This window comes from Arachis ipaensis, chromosome B3, assembly GCF_059453495.1.
Source record: "Arachis ipaensis isolate K30076 ecotype BB chromosome B3, ASM5945349v1, whole genome shotgun sequence".
Taxonomy (NCBI): domain Eukaryota; kingdom Viridiplantae; phylum Streptophyta; class Magnoliopsida; order Fabales; family Fabaceae; genus Arachis; species Arachis ipaensis.
The window spans coordinates 132269296-132290133 of NC_142438.1; the positions used below are offsets into that span (position 1 = coordinate 132269296).

General features: G+C 31.3%; 2 protein-coding genes across 6 annotated transcripts; both read right to left on the bottom strand.

The window, feature by feature from the left end:
* Nucleotides 1–609: 609 nt before the first annotated feature.
* Nucleotides 610–5242, bottom strand: LOC107631013 (mitochondrial inner membrane protein OXA1-like). 3 transcript variants are annotated; one of them, XR_002359775.2, is made up of 12 exons: nucleotides 5114–5242; nucleotides 4510–4985; nucleotides 4163–4253; nucleotides 3832–3879; nucleotides 3307–3365; nucleotides 2974–3049; nucleotides 2746–2877; nucleotides 2387–2500; nucleotides 1934–1980; nucleotides 1706–1794; nucleotides 1556–1610; nucleotides 966–1125 (listed from the first exon to the last, which is right to left on the bottom strand). XR_002359775.2 is itself a non-coding variant. In XM_016334318.3 (10 exons), the coding sequence occupies exons 2-10, from the start codon at nucleotides 4974–4976 to the stop codon at nucleotides 1034–1036; spliced, it is 1134 nt and encodes a 377-aa protein (XP_016189804.1). In that variant the 5' UTR covers nucleotides 4977–4985; nucleotides 5114–5242; the 3' UTR covers nucleotides 610–1033. The 3 variants fall into 3 exon arrangements, 1 of the variants encoding a protein (XP_016189804.1); XR_001618464.3 differs by lacking the exon at nucleotides 1706–1794 and having other exon boundaries at nucleotides 610–1125; XM_016334318.3 differs by lacking the exons at nucleotides 1706–1794; nucleotides 1934–1980 and having other exon boundaries at nucleotides 610–1125.
* A 9301-nt stretch (nucleotides 5243–14543) lies between these two features.
* LOC107631010 (mitochondrial inner membrane protein OXA1-like) lies at nucleotides 14544–19173 on the bottom strand. Of its 3 annotated transcripts, none has more exons than XM_016334316.3 (10): nucleotides 19009–19173; nucleotides 18413–18888; nucleotides 18066–18156; nucleotides 17681–17728; nucleotides 17168–17226; nucleotides 16840–16915; nucleotides 16605–16736; nucleotides 16246–16359; nucleotides 15438–15492; nucleotides 14544–15092 (listed from the first exon to the last, which is right to left on the bottom strand). In XM_016334316.3, exons 2-10 carry the CDS (start codon nucleotides 18877–18879, stop codon nucleotides 15001–15003), a joined length of 1134 nt encoding a protein of 377 aa, XP_016189802.1. In that variant the 5' UTR covers nucleotides 18880–18888; nucleotides 19009–19173; the 3' UTR covers nucleotides 14544–15000. The 3 variants fall into 3 exon arrangements, with proteins under 3 accessions (XP_016189802.1, XP_088366163.1, XP_016189801.1); XM_088510037.1 differs by having other exon boundaries at nucleotides 19017–19131; XM_016334315.3 differs by having other exon boundaries at nucleotides 18413–19016.
* Nucleotides 19174–20838: the final 1665 nt, after the last annotated feature.

Here is a 20838-nt window from a genome sequence, read left to right on the forward strand (position 1 = left end):
CTGGAGTGAAGAAGAAGCAGCAGCACAAAGAGGAAAGAAAACAAAAAAAAATGCATAACTCAAATCACTTGGATATAAAATTGCTTGGACGTGAAAAATTAGGAAAAGTCTAGGGACCAACAACTTTGTTAAATTCTGGCCAGCATGTAACCAGTAAAGAAAAGTGGGCCATTGGATAAAATCTCACATCAATCTCACACCATTAAAACCATCATTAATAGCTATTTGATGGCTACAAATCACAAAGTTGCTGCCCCTAACACTCCTCGAAAAATTATTTTAAATTTTTTACTCTTTCACCAATTTTTACTGTAAATAAAAGGAGTTATCAGCTTGTCATAGTTCAACATTTTCTTTATCATATACATACAAGATTGGTTACAAAAGTGGGAGAAATCAAATTTAATAATTTATAAAAAATAAAAAAGACTGATTTTTAAAAAAGTTATAAAACATTGAATTTCAATATTCTGACATCCATAACATAAACAAATGGATGTTACATCTTATATATAATGTGCTCGAATAATTAATTTTAATATCTCAAAAACTATAGGGACGCGCATTTGCGAATTCGAGCCATCGCTTATTTTGCAGGGAACAACAAAGTTTTACAAAATTGGGTGTATTCTGTATAGATATTGATTATAGTTCAAACTTCCAACTTCTTTGCCAACGAGCCGTAGCAAAATTTGCATACATCCCCCTCCCTGTTTAGAGATTTTGGATTCGAGTCTCAGCTGATATAACTTAGCCTTAAAAAAAAAAAAAACTTACAACTTCCTCGGCAAAATTCCTAGACATCGTCATTCTTCGAAGAAGAAAATTTTGCTCACTTGAGGATGATAAAATGGTGTATAGATTTTCATCACCGCTTGTTTTTTACTTTCTTCCTTTCTCTTGCATTAATTCTCTAAGCTTCTAACTCTTAAGCCTTTGACTGATGGATACAGAAGAAAAAACCCTTTTATTTGAATGTTTTGATGTTCTACCGGTAAATGATCTTTGAAATATGTCGCTGATGCAGCTTGTTTTAGCGCTGGGATTCTGGAGCATCGGCAGGTGCTGAATCAACGACTATTACAGGAATACCTAAGCTTTTCTTTACGCTGGGAACTCTAATAACTGTAAAGTTCCAAGAGAGAACAAAGGGATTAGAGAATAACAAATAACAAAATAAATGAATAATAAGACCATATACTAGAAGTTTGAAAATCGAAATCAAAATCCTTATGTAGTAGTAGCATTCAGCCCCAGCAGTAAAACTTTGGGGCATATAAGACTAAGTTCGTCTTGGAGGGTTTTAGACTATCATGGGAAGATAACCAATTAAACCAACATTACAAGAATACTAAGATGCTGATGAAATCAGTTCACTTGTCGAAACACCAGTATCATTCTACAGTGCTAAATGCAATATGAATCACACAGTGGAATCAATACCCTAAGCAATATGTATTTCATGAAAGAAAATCCAACTTCTGTCAATGAAGTGGTGAATAATGGAAAAGAGAGAAGTAATATTATTATAAATGAAAATTTTGAAATGACTTACCAAGTCCATAAATAATTGAAAACAAATTTGATGTAAGCCAGAAACAAAATATAGCCTGCACAAGTACAAACACAATCAGATATTACAGAAAAACTACAAACAAATTATAAATAGAATTCGTAAGCAAAATGATAATCTATAATCTATTACCTATCCATGTCTATATTATATATAAACATGCATGGCGTAAGCTGTTGCTAAACTTTTTGCTTCAACGGAAGATACCCTAAAACATTCTCCTAAAAAAAGGCCCTTAAACTCAACAATAATTACAATATTTCTGTTCATAATTATGAAAAATCTCTTGTTGGTATAGAAAATAGAATAACACTTTTTTTCTCCTTTTAAAGTTTTCTAATGACTAGAATACAATCTTACTTTGCTTTGTTTTGACTTTTGAGTCAAGAGAACATTCTTCATGTTTCCTAGCAAGTTTCAAACATTCAATAATTATATTAATTTTCAAATTATTAGGTCATTTCAAATAAAAAGGTACTCATTAAGAAGTATAAAGGATGAGGCGCTAAAAAGATTATTTATAATTCTATGAAAGCAAGTGTGTAGTGGCATTTGAAAAAAATAGTCTGATTTACAATAATAATAATAATAAGACCACTAGTACCATTTGCCAAAAAAATTTTCAATTGATCTTCTGTCACACTAACAAAGTTGATAGTCAATTCCCTAGCACATTTCACAAGGAAAGTTCGTCAACCCAGGAAATCTCCTGTTTCTTTCCAAGTTAATATAATAAATTATCTCAAGCACAGAGATGTGTGGTGGCGTAGGGAAGTAATTCCTTCAGAAAAGAGCCAAGCCAAAAAAGTTTACCTTTGGAAGTTCCATGGCGAAAGGGACTACAAGAACAGAAGCAGCCCTAGAGAGATTTCTCATGGTAGTACTGCTCTCCACAAGCGTACCATCAGAGCCTTCTTGAATATTATGCTGAGGAACAGGATACAAGTATAAAACCAATAGAATATGAACCGGAATAAAACAAATAACAACACTCTTGGTAACTCCAAAACTACGTTTCTCATGACTTATGAAGTGACTGGTCTTAAAGTGGATTGATGGCATAGAACTTAAAACAGAAATGTAAAGCAAATATTGACAAGAATTCAAGAAGCGACAAAGAAAGACAACAGAAATGAAAGTTGAAAGAGAAGCTCTGGAAATAGGATGCTGACCTCTACTATTACCAAGAATGACAATGCAGTCAAAACAGGAAAAATGTATAAGGAATCTGGAGTTGTGAGATCAGTAAACCAGTAGGCTCCACCATGCTTGAGTGATGGCATTTTTTCTGCCATGTTTAATATCTGTCATTACACAAGATAATGTGAATCAATAGAAAAATATTAAGGATCCTGAGACTCTCATAATTAGGGAGAATATCAAATTTAAATTAAGCTTACTGCAATGAAGAAACTGATCAAGATAGGAGCTTGAATAAAGACCCCCTGCAATGATGGAAATGGACTCACACCATATCTGCATTATTAGAATCAGAGAAAAAAGGATATAAAGTGAAACAGAAGATCTAAGAAGTTTAATTTACTAGTTGGGTTCTTGATATATACCGCAGTCCAGCAGTTGTGCTTGCTAATTTATATGTTCAAAGAAGTTCTTAAATATTAATAATAACTAGTCCAACTTACATTCTGGAGAGAGGGATGGAAAAAAAAAAAGAAAAAAAAGAAAGTTTTAAAACATATACTTATCTGCAAGCAAGCCAATGATACACTTACTCCTTAAATAGCTTCTCAATTTGTTTCTGACCTTCGGCAACAGCTGCAGGATCCGATGCCTGAAATCATTATTGCAATCACTCTTTTTATCAAAAAGAGAAATGTTATGGCAATCACAACCAAAATTGTTTCTATTGTCCAATTCCATTTCCAAGGCTGAATGATGGTCGGATTCCAATCCGAAAGAACGACCATATTGCTCATTTCCATCATTTGCTCCCATTCTTTCTACACTACTTTAGTCCTTTATGACCTCTCATACAAAACACTTCAAATAGTGGTATATGGAGAAAAAGAGACTAGTTATGCAGAGTTGTTTGTTTTGATTGCCAAAGTAGCTCTCAAAAAAAACAAAAAAACAAAAAAAAAACCCGACAGAACCCTAGGACGGATACTTAATAATTGAACTAAACTAATCTTCAAAAATCTATTGATTCAAATAAAAATTTGAAGATACAAAGCAATGGAACTGTGAGGTTTCATTAACTTTAACACACTTGCATATCACACAAAAACCACCATTACCTTGTCTTCCATCTGTGCCTTTATTTCATCTACTTTAAGCCTCAATACCTGCATCAGAAATGAAAATGGTAAGCCTAGCAACACAGTTGATCAGAGCATGGAAAAAGCTAATTTTGATATAACAAATTAACAACTACAATAGCTGCAGGGATTATTCTGACTGCACCTAAAAAGAAACTGTGGGAAGCAAGGGAATTAACCCTCAAACCCATGTTAGGGGAGATCTTAAGAGGAGTAAAGAGAAGAAAAGGGAAGCTGGAAACCTCCTTCCCTCCAAATTTTTACCAAGAAATAAAGATGAATGAAAGAAGCTATGAGCAGCACAACGTACAGTGAATCTGGAATTAGCCTTAAGTTGATTTACTAAAAATGGAATTGTTGCGATTCGAACCAAGAAGGTTGTCAAAACTATGGCCGCCCACCTGAAAGGAAGAAAGAGGAAAAAAGAACCCATTCGAGAACTGAATTCCATAACATCTATCTTGTAACAATGTAATGATAAAAGAACAATCTTGCTAAGACAATCTCAAGAGCCCTAAATTACAAATAAACCTTTAATTGTCGCAAAAGCTAAAAGAGTTCCGCATAATGGCAACTTCAAATACACAATTAACCAATTCTTAACGATGAAAAACTACAAAATTTTCACAGAACTCAGCAATAATGTTTTACACTCACCAGTTCATGCCAGTGAAGGAATGCACATAGTCGATGGCATACTGCACCATCTTCGCCGGTAAAAGAGAATCAGCGGCGGCAATAGCAACTTCGTCGACGACGGAACCAGCCTGAGAAGCTACGGTATCAATGGTCGTTTCGGCGAGCACATCTGCCACGTCGATCCCGAAATTGATCTTATCGGAATCATCATTCAACGTAGACATGTATCGGCACAAACTATATCCAGAAAACGTGTTATTGAAAATCGTTCTTCGTTTAGAAGAAGCACCGAACCCCGTTGTTCCATTGAGGAAGCTCCCGAAGGACCGCGCTTGGATCAAACTAGTTATTGCCGCTGGAACCGGTTTTTCTTGTTGCCGTTGGTTGGGTTCGTCGATGGTGTGGTGGAGAACGTAGCTGAAAGAAGGATGGAAGTTGCAGTTTGAGAGGTTGGTTCTTCGCAGGAGGTAGCGTCGATAAGCCATTGGTGAGAACTGAAAGGAGGTGAGAATTAGGTTAAAGCAAGAAAAAGCGTAGAACGAAATTGGGCAATTCAGAACGTAGGAATGTTGATTTGTTTGGCATGAAACGTGATCGGTGGATGGTGGCGTTACGGCGTTACCTTGAATTTGAGTACGGTGGATCAGTGCAGCTGGGTGGCGGAAGAGCCTAATGCTGCTGGACTGCTGTTTACTGGTAGTGGTAGCTTAGCGTTTGTTTCTCCAAATCAAAAACGCTGTCGTTTCATATTTTGGAGTTTTTTTTTTTTTTTTACTTAAAAAAAAAGACATATTTTTATTATAAATAAAAAGAGTAAATAGCCAAAATCGTCCCTGAAAGATACCCGATCTTCATTTTAGTCCTCGAAAGATAAAGTTAATCAAAATCGTCTCTGAAAAATATCTCGATCTTCATTTTGGTCCTCGAAAGATAAAGTTAATCAAAATCGTCCCCGAAACATATACGATTGGTCATGTTAGTCTTTCTGTCAGTTGGATGAGGTCACATGTCACGTTAAGTGTCACGTGGCATATGATGACGTGGAGGGCTAATGCCACGTGTCACAAGATGATTGGTTGACGTGTCAGATCAGTGACACGTGGCATGCCACGTGGCACTTGAGATGTAAAAAAATTATTTATAATCAAAATAGTCCTTGAAAGTTTAAACGTAAGTCATTTTCATCTCTAAAATAGTAAAATTTTAAAAATTAATCAAATTAGTTCTTATATAATTTTTTTTATTTTTTATTTATAATATTAAATTTAAAATATTTTTTGATACTATTAATTTTAATAGAAATGTAATTGACAATCAAAAAATTAGTAATTGTATCTTTTCTTTTTAAAAATTTTTTCAATAAAAATATCTCTCTCCTTTAATTCTTGTCAAAATCTCTCTTATTTTTTTCTATTCTAAAATTTTTTTCTTATATTATTACATTTTGCTGGAATATAGGTATTTGTTAACCTAAACAAAGTTATATGCTCAAAATCAAAATTTATGTATATTAACCTAAATGAAAGTAATACCGTAATAAAAGAAAAAGATGTATAAATTTTTATTAACTTTGTTTAGGTTAACAAATACATACATTTCAATTTTGAGAATATATATATATATATATATTCCAGCAAAATGTAATAATGTAAGAAAAAAGTTTTAGAATAGAAAAGAATAAGAGAGATTTTGACAAGAATTAAAGGAGAGAGATAATTTTATTGAAAAAAATTTAAGAAAAAAAGATACAATTACTAATTTTTTGATTGTCAATTACATTTCTATTAAAATTAGTAGTATCAAAAAATATTTTAAATTTAATATTATCAAGAAAAAATAAAAAAAAAATTATATAAGGACTAATTTGATTAATTTTTAAAATTTTAGGGATGAAAATGACTTACGTCTGAACTTTCAAGGACTATTTTGATTATAAATAACTTTTTTACATGTCAAGTGTCACGTGTCACTGGCCTGACACGTGGCATGCCAGGTGTCACTGATCTGACACGTCAACAATCATCTTGTGACACGTGGCATTAGCCCTCCACGTCATCATCCAACTGACGGAAGGACTAACGTGACCAATCGTGTATCTTTCGGAGACGATTTTGATTAACTTTATCTTCCGAGAACCAAAATAAAGATCGGAGTATCTTTCAAAGATGATTTTGGCTATTTACTCTAAATAAAAAATACTTTTATATTAACATAAAAAGCTTACACAGACAAATTTTTAATTTAAAACTAATACACCAATAAATTATTAAATTTAGTTGTTGTTGTAAAATAAATAAATAAAAATAAATAAATATAAAATAAAGAGGCATAACTAGAAGATTTTAGTATTAATATTTATTATTATTATTATCTCAATATAATAGAAATGATTATATATATATATTGATTGTCGCTGGCCAATGGGTTGCTGCTTGCACAAGGCGAGATTCAAACCTCCGACACTTGTTTAAACGGACTAACAAGCTAACTATTAGATCAACCCAACTTGATTTTTGCTTCCTCTATTTATACACACAAAATTATCTCTTTCAACCATCATTAAATCTATTCTTTGTCTCCAACATTGGAAAATATGAATGGCTCATATTAAATAGATATCTATATCGTAACACTTTCTTTTTACTATTCATTTTGGATTATGCCTCGTTAAAATCTTACTAAAAAAAATCTAATGAAAAAAATTTCTGTGAAAAAAAATTTAGTGAAGAAAAAAGAGTACAATATCATTTGTGATGAAAACTGTCTCATTAAAAACTTTGTAAAAAAATCAATAAAAAAATTTTGACCAAAGAAAAAAAAGTACAGTCTCTCCCTCTTGTCAACATTATTTTATATCTCGAAATCTGATGTACCAATCTTTTAAAGGAGGATTTTAGAAGTGACTTTGTAAATAAATCTGTCAGATTATCGTTTGAGCGGATCTGTTGGACATCAATTGTTCCTTGATTTTGAATGTCATGAGTGAAAAAAAATTTGGGATAAATATACTTTGTTCTATCACATTTGATGTATCCACCCTTAAATTGAACAATACGTGCTGTATTATATTCAAACAGAACCGTTTGAGCCATTTTTCTATCGGTTAGTCCACATAATGATAGAATATATTGGATTAAACTCCTGACCTTAAAACACTCGCGACTAGCTTCATGTATCGCTAGTATTTCAACATGATTAGAAGATATTACTGCAATCGCCTGTTTTGTGGACCTCCATGATATAACTGTACCACCATATGTAAATATATATCCTGTTTTTGTGTGGATCAAACAAGTATTCTGCATCTGTATAGCCATCACGTTGTGACTTGGATTCATATGGATAAAACAATACCATATCAACCGTTCCATGAAAATATCAAAAGATTTGTTTGATTTCATTCCAATATTTTCTAATTGGAGAAAAACTATACATTGCTAGTAAATTCACAGCAGATGATATATCGGGTCGTGTATTATTAGCAAAATACATTAGCGCCCAAATGATACTGAGATATGTTACTTCAGAACCAAGAATATCTTCATTTTTTTCTTTAGGATGGTATTGATCATTTTCTACATCTAAAAACCTTATGATTATTAGGGTACTTAATAGATGTGACTTATCCATATAAAATCTCTTCAAGATCTTTTTTGTGTATGTTGTTTGATGAATAAAGATCCTATTTTTGTATGCTTGATCTGTAAGTTAAGACAAAATTTAATCTTTTCAAGATCTTTCATCTCAAACTCTTCTTTTAGAGTTTTTATAATTGTTGGAATCTCTTTAAGGGTTCCAATAATATTTAAATTATCAACGTACACAGCAATTATAATGAATCCAGATGCAGATTCTTTATGAAAACACATGGGTAGATATCTTTTTTAAATTCATTTTTTGTCAGATACTTAGTAAGACGATTATACTACATTCGTCCATATTGCTTTAGACCATCTAAAGATATTTGCAATTTACTGAGTATAACCTTGCGAATATTCATTGGATGGCTTAGTTATCTTTAATTCTTCAAGGACTTTCATATAAATATCACGACCTAATGATTCGGACAAATAGGTTGTTACTACATCCATTAGATGTATATGTAGTTTATGGTATCCGGATAAACTGACCAAATAACCCAATATTATTGCATATACTACAGAGGAATATATTTCTTCATAATCTATACAGGACTTTTGTGAAAAATCTTACGCCACAAGTCGAGCTTTGTAGCGTACAGCTTCATTTTTCTCATTTCGTTTTCTCACAAATATCCATCTATATCCAACAGGTTTTACATCTTCTGGTGTATGGACTACAGATAAAAAAACTTCACGTTTTTCAAGTAAGTCTAACTCAACCTTCATAATTTCTTCCCATTTTAGCCAACCATTCATTTGTCGACATTCTTTGGCTGTTTTTGGCTCAAGATCCTTACTTTCATGCATGATGTGTAATGTCACATTATATGCAAATATTTCATCGATAATTATTTTATTTCGATTCCATTTTCTCCTATAAATGCATAATTTATCGAGATCCTATTATTTTCACAATTTTTAGTATTTTTCAAGTACCTGAACGTCTTTTGCCGTCAAAACTATATCAGAATTTTGGACAATTGCAAGTATTTTTATTATACTTTTATCTTTTCCAACAGAAATAGTATTTACCTTTTTTCTTTTTCGAGGATTTTTGTCTTTGAAATCGACAGGCCTACTGCACTTCTGATGTGAATTTGTTTCAGTTGTCATTTGTCTGACTTGGACATCAATTCGGATTGGAGCATTTTCAGCTGGTATATAGGATTTAGTAATCCTTTTCATATCAGAAAATGCATTAGACAACTCATTTGCTATTCTTTGCAAACGTATAATCTTTTAAACTTTTAGTTCACATTGTCCTGATTGAGGATCTAAATGATGCATTTCAATTAAGTTCATTTTCAAGAGACTTATTTTTTTTTCCTAATGTTAAAAATTTTGATTCATCAAAATGATAATCTACAAATCGAGCTTTAAACACATCTCCTAATTGTATCTCAAGATACATTCCTATAAAAGGAGAATCATATCCCACGTAAATTTTTTATTTTCTTTGGGGTCCCATTTTGGTGCGAGAAGGTTGGGCAATTTGAACATATATTGCACACCCAAATATCCTCAAATGAAAAATATTTGGCTGCTAGCCAAAAGCTAATTGTAGAGGAGAGAATTGATAGTAACTTGTTGGCCTCTATCGAATAAGTACTGCAGCATGTAAAATTGTATGCCCCAAACAGAGATTGGAAGATTTGTTCTCATAAGTAAGGGTCTAGCAATCAATTGGAGACGTTTTAATAAGTGATTCTACTAACCCATTTTGCGTGTGGACATGAGCTACTGGATGTTCAACGCTTATTCTATTAGCCATATAATAAGCATCAAAGGTTTGGGAAGTGAATTCACCAGCATTATCAAGACAAATTGTTTTAATTATATTTTTTGAAAACTGTACTTTTAATCGAATAATTTGAGAAAGTAATCTCACAAATGCCAAGTTGCGAAAAGACAATAAGTACACATATGACCATCTCGAATATGCGTTTTTATTAAAACCATAAAATATCTAAAAGATCCACATGGTGGATAAATAGGTCCACATATATCGTGTTGAATCCTTTCAAGAAATTTAGGAGACTCAAATCCAATCTTTACTAATTACTAATAATGGCCTTAAAATTATTTTTCCCTTAAAACATGCAGCTCAGTAAAATTCACTAGATTTAAAAATTTTCTAGTTCTTTAGTGAATGTCCATCGAAGTTTTCAATAATTCTCTGCATCATTGTTGTTCCAGGATGCTTCAATCAATTATGTCAAATTATGAATTTATTTTGGCTTGTAAACTTCTAGTTCACAATGACATGTGATTCAATTGTACTAATTTTAGTATAATATAACCCAGATAAAAATGAGGATAACTTTTTTAATATAATATTTTTATTTGAATCAGAGTTGTGATACAAAAGTACTCATGATTTTCGTCATTCATTGTTTCAATATGATATCCATTTCGACGAATATCTTTAAAATTTAATAAGTTCCTTAGAGACTTACTAGATAATAGGCATTATTTATTATGAATTTTGTTCCTCTGAGAAACAAAATTATAGCTCTTTCGGAGCCTTCTATTATATTGTCTGAGCCAATAATGATATTAACACATTCTTCTTTTGGTACAAGATGAGTAAAATATATATTACGTTTGAGAATGGTATGCGAACTTGCACTATCCGCAAGACAAACATCTTCATTATATATCCTTATCATTTTCTTCAAAGCATAGTTGTCAGAATTGAACCGGTAATCGAACCAGTCAAGTTACTGGATCACTGGGTTACTAGTTCAATCGGTGAGTTACTGGTTGAATCGATTGACTCGGTTCTATGTAAATAAAAAATAAAAAAGAATAAAAAAATTAAAATTAAAATTAAAATTTTAAAATTTAATATACATATTTCACTAATATTTTAAGAATATCTTGCTATTCTAAAATAATATGAAACATGAACAATGAGTATTTTGTTAATTTTACACTATCATAAATATTTTTATTTTATTTTTATATTAAAATAAATATTATTTTCAAATTTTAATAATTTATTAATTAGTTTATATCTATTATACTATTATATACTACAAGTATTTATTAAAAAATAATATTAATAGATATTATATAATTATAAAAAGAAAAAAAATAAGTGAGTTTATAATTATTATTATTTTAATAAAAATATAATTAATTTAAGAATGAATGAGTTTATAACTAAAATTAAAATCTATTAAATAAAAGTAAATTATTTGATGAAAGATATTTATATGTATTATAGTTTGCATGTATATTAACAAAAAGCATGACGATTTGGTGGCTGCGAAGGATATTTCTCTTATTGAGGATAGGGATGAAGGCAATAAATTAGTTCAAAATATTTTTTAAATTCTTTTTCTTGATACTGCTGCTGCAAGAGTACGTTCGTAACATGGAAGTATCACTGTCTTTTAATAATTATATCATTCTTCAAATTTCTTCCACAGATCTGCAAGATCTTTTAGTATGAGATATTTATTTTTCAATCCTTCGCCAAGACGACAACGAAAGAAGATCATGACTTTGGTTTTATCCTTTTGAGATGCATTATTTTCAGTCTTAATGGTATTTTCAAGATCCATTGAATCAAAATAAATTTCGGCATCTAATATTCATGATAAGTAGTTGTTTCCAAATATATCAAAACTATTAAATTCAAAATGAGAGAATTTTGACATAATAAAAATTTATTACCTGAGTCTTCCTAAAACTTGATCAGAGTTTCTTGCTGATAACGTGTTATAAAATAAATAAATAAAAAAGATGAAATAAATATAAAATAAAGACGTATAGATAGAAGATTATAGTATTAATATTTACCAATATTATCATCTCGATATAATAAAAATGATTCATATATATTTATATATTGCAGCGTGCATAGAGGGACAAAGAAAGAGGAGTATTTTATATTCTTAGGGTCGTTTGAAAAGTTTCAAAAGTAATTTTTTTGAGCTTTTGACTTATAAAAAGTAGCAGTATTAATGTCTGGTGCAATTTTCAAAACCAAATTGCAGCTTTCTAAAAAGTTATTTAGGAACTTATAGAGAAGTTTAAAAAAATTGACTTCTCTCATAATACTACTACTTTTTTATCACATTTCTATAAAATAAATATTTTTAGAACTAAAAATCCAAATACAAAATAACTTATTTATAAGTTATTTTTAATATAGTCATTTATTATTTAAACTATTTTTTTAAAAGTATCTTAATTAAGTTGTTTGAAAGTAGCTTATAAATAAGTTATTTTATATTTGGATTTTTAGTTCTAAAAGTCCTTATTTTATAAAAATGTGGTAAAAAGTAGTAGTATTATGAGAGAAGTCATTTTTTTAAACTTCTTTATAAGTTCCTCAATAGCTTCTTAAAAAACCGTAATTTAATTTTAAAAATTGTATCAGACATTAATACTACTACTTTTTATAAGTCAAAAACTCAAAAAAATTACGTTTAAAACTTCCCAAACAGACCTAATGTGTGTAGTTTCAGACTTTTGCTTCATTTATTTATACACACAAAGTCTTTTCTTTCAACCATCATTAAATCCATTCTTTTTTGAATTTTGATAACTTGAACCTCCAATATTTGCACGAATTAAAAAAAAAAAGAACGATATTATAAATAAAAGAGAGACAGTATCCATTTTCAAATTTTTATTATATTTATATTAAATATTTGATTATTATAAATAAATTCTAGGCGTGTGCGAAATCTACATTTTTAAACTATAAGTAATGATATAACCTAATTTGTAAACTAGAAAAGTATTCAAATACATTTTATATCTTTAAAAAAGTTTAAAAATTTTGTTCATATTTAATTAAGAAGATTACGAAAAAAATGTTAAGAGAATATGTTATTGATTCAATAAATAAAGTTTGATCTTAAATCTAAAAGTGGTAGCTCATTTTAATTCGATATTTTTACTCTTTTACTACTTTTTACTGTAAACAAAAAGAGTTGTCAGCTTGTCATAGTTCAACATGTTCTTTATCATATACATACAAGAATGGTTATAAAAGTGGGAGAAATCAAAATTTAATAATTTATAAAAAATAAAAAAGACTGAATTTAAAAAAAGTTATAAAACACTAATTTTTAATATTCTGACGTCGAAAAGTTGGCCAATGTTACAGTGAAGAAAGTAATTTTTTTCTCACCTGCTGAAATGTATTGGAGGAAAAAGAAGAGAACATGTGAAATGTTGGTCCGTTATTGTCCAACAAATGCTATAGTGATATGAAATGGAGGTCAGATATAAGTTATAAAAGCTAATTTTTTTTCTTTCTTTATGAATATGTGGGGCTAACAAAAAAAATTAATAATAAAAATTATTACAAAAATACCATGAATAATAATAATAATAATAATAATAATAATAATAATAATAATAATAATAATAATAATAATTTCAAGCGTTTTCTCACCGTTTTCTCAATTTTTTTTAAATAAACTTTTGATACCGTGAAATTACTCCCATTGGATATATTTCATTCTTTATATATATTTTATATTAGTGTGAATAGTAAAAAATATTATATTTTTATTATTGATTTTTCAATTTCTTACGTTAAATATAATTAAAAGTCTATATGTTTAATTTTAATATTCTATTGTTATTGTATGTTGACGTAACAGAATTTTTTTTTGTATTTTTTAAATTAAAATATTCATGGTTGGTGTTATTAATAAATATATTGAGTTGTTAAGTTGATATTGTTATTGCTACTGATGCTAATAAGAACAATTTTATTTTTGCAGATAATAATAATCAAATTATTTTGGTCTATTTAATATTATGATTTTAATAATAATAATAATAATAATAATAATAATAATATATTTGATCTTTAAAAGATTAATTAAAGTCATGTTTAATGCTATAATATTTGTTAATAATAATAATAATAATAATAATAATAATTTTTGTTTTAATAATAATAAACAAGTAAGAATATTTCCAGTTTTAATAAAATTAAATATAATAATAATTCTTAAGCTCATTTTTCTGTTAAATAAAAAACTCTCATTTTTTATTTACTATTTTTGTTGTTCTATTTATTATCATGATAAATTCCATAAAATTTTGAAGCTAACACCATTTTTTATTCAAAAAATGAGTTCAAGAATTATTATTATATGCAAAATTAACTCCAATTAATAAACTACAGTTTTATCTACATTTCATATAACTCTACAAATATGACAGTAACTGCCCAGAAAGAAAAAACTAACATTCCACGTATTCCCTTCTCCTTCCTCCAACACATTTCAAATGGTGAAGAAAAAAATCACTTTCTTCACCGTAGCATTGCCCCGAAAAGTTAGCCATAACATACACAAATAGATGTTGCATCTTATATATCGTGTTTAAATAATTAATTTAAGAGAAAGTATCTCAAAAACTATAGTGACGCGCATGTGCATTCAAGCCATCGCTTATTTTAAGGGCATTCGGGCAACATCAGAGTTTTACAAAAGAGAACTTAGATTACCCATAAATAATGTGTATTCTGTACAGATATTCATTAAGCAAACTTCCAACTTCCAACTTTCCTGCCAACGAGCCGTAGCTAGGATGGCATATGTCCTCCCTCCCTACCTAGAGATTTCGGATTCGAATCTCACCTGATGTAACTTGGCCGAAAAAAAACTTCATTCTTTCGAAGAAGAAAATTTTGCTCACTTGATGATAAAATGGTGCATAGATTTTCATCACCTCTTGTTTTTACTTTCTTCCTTTCTCTTGCATTAATTCTCTAAGCTTCTGACTCTTAAGCCTTTGACTGATGGATACAGAAGAAAAATCCCTTTTATTTGAATGTTTTGATGTTCTACCGGTAAATGATCTTAGAAATATGTCGCTGATGCAGCTTGTTTTAGCGCTGGGATTTCGGAGCATCGGCAGGTGCTGAATCCACGACTATTACAGGAATACCTAAACTTTTCTTTACGCTGGGAACGCTAATAACTGTAAAGTTCCAAGAGAGAACAAAGGGATTAGAAAATAACAAATAATAAAATAAATGAATAATAAGAGCATATACTAGAAGTTCGTCTTGGAGGGTTTTAGACTATCATGGGAAGATAACCAATTAACCACCATTACAAGAATACCAAGATGCTGATGAAATCGGTTCACTTCTTGATACACCAGTATCATTCTACAGTGTCTAAATGCAATATGAATCACACAGTGGAATCAATACCCTAAGCAATATGTATTTCATGAGGAAAATCCAACTTCCGCCAATGAAGTGGTGAATAAAGGAAAAGAGAGAATTAATATTATAAAGGAAATTTTGAAATGACTTACCAAGTCCATAAATAATTAAAAACAAATTTGATGTAAGCCAGAAACATAATATAGCCTGCACAAGTAGAAACACGATCTGATATTAAAGAAAAACTACAAACAAATTATAAATAGAATTCATAAGTAAAAAGATAATCAATAATCTATTACCTATCCATGTCTATATTATATATAAACATGCATGGCATAAGCCGTTGCTAAACTTTTTGCTTCACTGAAGATACCCTAAAACATTCTCTTAAAAAAAGGCCCTTAAACTCAACAATAATTACAATATTTCTGTTCATAATTATGAAAAATCTCTTGTTGGTATAGAAAATAGAATAGCAGCTTTTTTCCCGTTTTAAAGTTTTCTAATGACTAGAATACAATCTTACTTTGCTTTGTTTTGACTTTTGAGTCAAGAGAACATTTTTTCATGTTTCCTAGTAAGTTTCAAACATTCAATAATTATATTAATTTTCAAATTATTAGGACATTTTCAATAAAAAGGTACTCATTAAGAAGTACAAAGGATGAGACGCTAAAAAGATTATTTATAATTCTATGAAAGTAAGTGTGAAGTGCCATTTGAAAAAAAGTCTGACAATAACAATAACAATAACAACAACAATAATAATAATAAAAATAGAGACCACTAGTACCATTTGCCAAAAGAAACTTTCGATTGATCTTCTGTCACACTAACAAAGTTGATAGTCTCTAGGGCTCTTTCCAAGTTCATATAATAAATTATCTCAACCACACAGATGTGTGGCGGCACAGAGACGTAATTCCTTCAAAAAAGAGCCAAGCCAAAAAAGTTTACCTTTGGAAGTTCCATGGCACAAGGGACTACAAGAACAGAAACAGCCCTAGAGAGATTTTTCATGGTAGTACTGCTCTCCACAACCGTACCATAAGAGGCTTCTTGAACAATATGCTGAGGAACAGGATAAAAGTATAAAACCAATATAATATGAACCGGAATAAAACAAAGAACAACACTCTTGGTAACTCCAAAACTACGTTTCTCATGACTTATTAAGTAACTGGTCTAAAAGTGGATTGATGGCATAGAACTTAAAACAGAAATCTAAAACAAATATTGACAAGAATTAAAGAAGCAACAAAGAAAGACAACAGAAATGAAAGTTGAAAGAGAAGCTCTGGAAACAGGATGCTGACCTCTACTATTACCAAGAATGACAATGCAGTCAAAACAGGAAAAATGTATAAGGAATCTGGAGTTGTGAGATCAGTAAACCAGTAGGCTCCACCATGCTTGAATGATGGCATTTTTTCTGCCATGTTTGATATCTGTCATTAAACAAGATAATGTGAATCAATAGAAAAATATTAAGGATCCTGAATCCTCAGACTCTTATAATTAGGGAGAATATCAAATTTAAATTCTACTTACTGCACAGAAGAAGCTGATCAAGATAGAAGCTTGAATAAAGAACCCCTGCAATGATGGAAATCGACTCGCACCAAATCTGCATTATTAGAATCAAAGAAAAAAGGATATAAAGGGAAACAGAAGATCTAAGAAGTTTAATTTACTAGTTGGGCTCTTGATATATACCGCAGTCCAGCAGTTGTGCTTGCTAGTTTATATGTTCAAAGAAGTTCTTAAATATTAATAATAACTAGTCCAACTTACATTCTGGAGAGAGGGATGGAAAAAATAGAAAACAAAAAGTTTTAAAACATATACTTATCTGCAAGCAAACCAATGATACACTTACTCCTTAAATAGCTTCGCAATTTGTTTCTGACCTTCCGCAACAGCTGCAGGATCCGATTCCTAAAATCATTATTGCAATCGCTCTTTTTATCGAAAAGAGAAATGTTATGGCAACCACAACCAAAATTGTTTCTATGGTCCAATTCCATTTCAAAGGCTGAATGATGGTCGGATTCCAATCCAAAAGAACGACCTTATTGCTCATTTTCCATCCTTTGTTCCCATTCTATCTACACCATTTTAGTCCTTTATGACCTCTTATACAAAACACTTCAAATAGTGGTAGATGGAGAAAAAGAGTCTAGTTATGCAGAGTTGTTTGTTTTGATTGCCAAAGTAGCTCTCAAAAAAAAAAAAAAATGACAGAACCCCAGGACAGATACTTAATAATTGAACTAAATCAATCTTCAGAAAGTCTATTGAGTAAAACAAATATTTGAAGATAAAAAGCAATGGAACTGTGAGGTTTCATTAACTTTAACACACTTGCATATCTCAAAAAATCCACCATTACCTTGTCTTCCATCTGTGCCTTTATTTCATCTACTTTAAGCCTCAATACCTGCATCAGAAATGAAAATGGTAAGCCTAGCAACGCAGTTGATCAGAGCACGGAGAAAGCTAATTTTGATATAACAAATTAACAACTACGATAGCTGCAGGGATTATTCTGAATGCACCTAAAAAGAAACTGTGGGAAGCAAGGGATTAATTAATCCTCAAACCCATCTGAGGAGGGATCTTATGAGGAGTAAAGAGAAGAAAAGGGAAGCTGAAACCTCCTTCCCTCCAACTGTTCAAAACTTTAAATCAAATTTATTCCAAAGAGGACATAGATGGCCATTATTTTTACCAAGAAATAAAGATGAATGAAAGAAGCTATGAGCAGCACAACGTACATGGAATCTGGAATTAGCCTTAAGTTGATTTACTAAGGATGGAATTGTTGCGATTCGAACCAAGAAGGTTGTCATAACTATGGCTGCCCACCTGAAAGGAAGAAAGAGGAAAAAAGAAGCCATTGGAGAACTGAATTCCGTAACATCTATCTAGTAACAATGTAATGATAAAAGAACAATCTTGCTAAGACAATCTCAAGAGCCCTAAATTACAAATAAACCTTTAATTCTGGCAAAAGCTAAAAAAATTCCACATAATGGCAACTTCAAATACACAATTAACCAATTCTTAACGATGAAAAACTACAAAATTTTCTCAAAACTCAGCAATAATGTTTTACACTCACCAGTTCATGCCAGTGAAGGAATGCACATAGTCGATGGCATACTGTACCATCTTCACCGGTAAAAGAGAATCAGCGGCGGCAATCGCAACTTCGTCGACGACGGAACCAGCCTGAGAAGCTACGGTATCAATGGTCGTTTCGGCGAGCACATCTGCCACGTCGATCCCGAAATTGATCTTATCGGAATCATCATTCAACGTAGACATGTATCGGCACAAACTATATCCAGAAAACGTGTTATTGAAAATCGTTCTTCGTTTAGAAGAAGCACCGAACCCCGTTGATCCCTTGAGGAAGCTCCCGAAGGACCGCGCTTGGATCAAACTAGTTATTGCCGCTGGAACCGGTTTTTCTTGTTGCCGTTGGTTGGGTTCGTCGATGGTGTGGTGGAGAACGTAGCTGAAAGAAGGGCGGAAGTTGCAGTTTGAGAGGTTGGTTCTTCGCAGGAGGTAGCGTCGATAAGCCATTGGTGAGAACTGAAAGGAGGTGAGAATTAGGTTAAAGCATGAACAAGCGTAGAACGAAATTGAGCAATTCAGAACGTAGGAATGTTGATATGTTTGGCATGAAACGTGATTGGTGGAAGGTGGCGTTACGGCGTCACTTGAATTTGAGTACGGTGGATCAGTGCAGCTGCGGGGTGGCAGAGCCTAATGCTGCTGGACTGCTGTTTACTGGTAGTGGTAGCTCAGCGTTTGTTTCTCCGGCTCAAAAACGCTATCGTTTCATATTTTGGAGGTTTTTTTTTTCTAAATTTACTTAAAAATAAAAGATGTTTTTATATTAACTTTTATATTAACGCAAAAGCTTACACAGACAAATTTTTAATTTAAAACTAATACACCAATAAATTATTAGATTTAGTTAAAAATGGGTTTTATAAGTATTTGTCACACAACAAGTAAGATTTTTTTTATATACTCAATGTATTAAACTTTTTTCTTTTAAGACATTCTTTTATCTTTTTATTGTTTTTAACTAGTATCTTCTGTTTTAATTTAAAAAAAAAAAGTATATTTTGTCAAAATAAATTGATGACCAATACTTTTCTTTTATAATCTATTTTGCATTTAAATTAATGGCAACCAAATACCTATTTTTATATTTAGAATGTTAGCTCTAGCATTTCTTAAAAAAAATAAAAATGATTATAAAAGTGGGAAAAATCAAATTTTAATATTTTATAAAAAAATAAAAAAGACTGATTTTTAAAGAGTTATAAAACACTAATTTTCAATATTCTGACGTCGAAAAGTTAGCCATAACATACACAAATCATAGATGTTGCATATAGGGATGGCAAAATTTCCCGAGATGCGGGGATCCCTGCGGGGACTGCCTCGAATGGAGATTTGATTGTGGAGAATTTTTTTCGCGAAGATGAGGATGGAGGACAAAATTCCCCCGAAGTAGGCGCGGGGACCCGAGCGGGGATCCCCACCCCGTTCCCGCTATTCCCCGAAATTTATAAACTCCTTAAATTATTCTTAATAGTTTATTTCTCATACATGTTTTTTAGTCATTTCTCACACACATATATATAGAAACACAAAACTCCTAATCTTTATTTGCATAACTCCTCTTCAATTCAGAGATCTTAAGGTTGTCCATATTCCATTCAACCTCTCTGCAGTCACCCCCTCGTCACCTTTCTCATCGCATCGTCACACCTCACCGTGTCATCAACCTTACCGCGTCGTAATTTCTATTTGCGGCGTTCCTTTTCGTAACTCTGCCATCGTGTCTATTCTCCTCTCTGTTGCCGCGTCTCCTATCTCGTCCACTGCTTTTTCCTTTGGCTCGTCGTTGCGTTCCCCGCGTTATTTCGAAAGAAGTCACCGTCGTGTCATTTAGACTTTTTGTATAAAATCTTGCAGTTTTTGTATAAGATAGATACTTGTAGCTCTATTCATATAGAAATTAATAATTAATTAGAACTATTATGTAGATGGAAAATGGGGTCCTCGCGGGGAATGGGACCCCGTGGGAAATGGGGATGGGGAACAAATATGAGGGCGGGGACGGGGAGCAGGGAGGCATCCCCCGCCCCCGCCCTGCCCGATTGACATCCCTAGTTGCATTTTATATATCGTGTTCAAATAATTAATTTAAGGACTATGTTATGTGTATATTAAAGTCAATCACCAGTATAAAATACTTGTTAGAATATAAATATACATTAAAAATAAATTAAATTACACAAATATTTATACACAAATACATTGATGACTAATTTAGTGTACAAATAGTATTTTTGTTAATTTAAATATCTCAGTGATAGGGGTGTTCGCGGTGCAGTTTGATTCGGTTTTAAGGAAAAAAGTCATCCGATCCGAACGCTTAACCTATGTGCGGTGCGGTTTGGATTGGATGGAATTTTTTTGGAATCTGATCCAATCCGATCCAATTACAAGCGGTTTGGATTG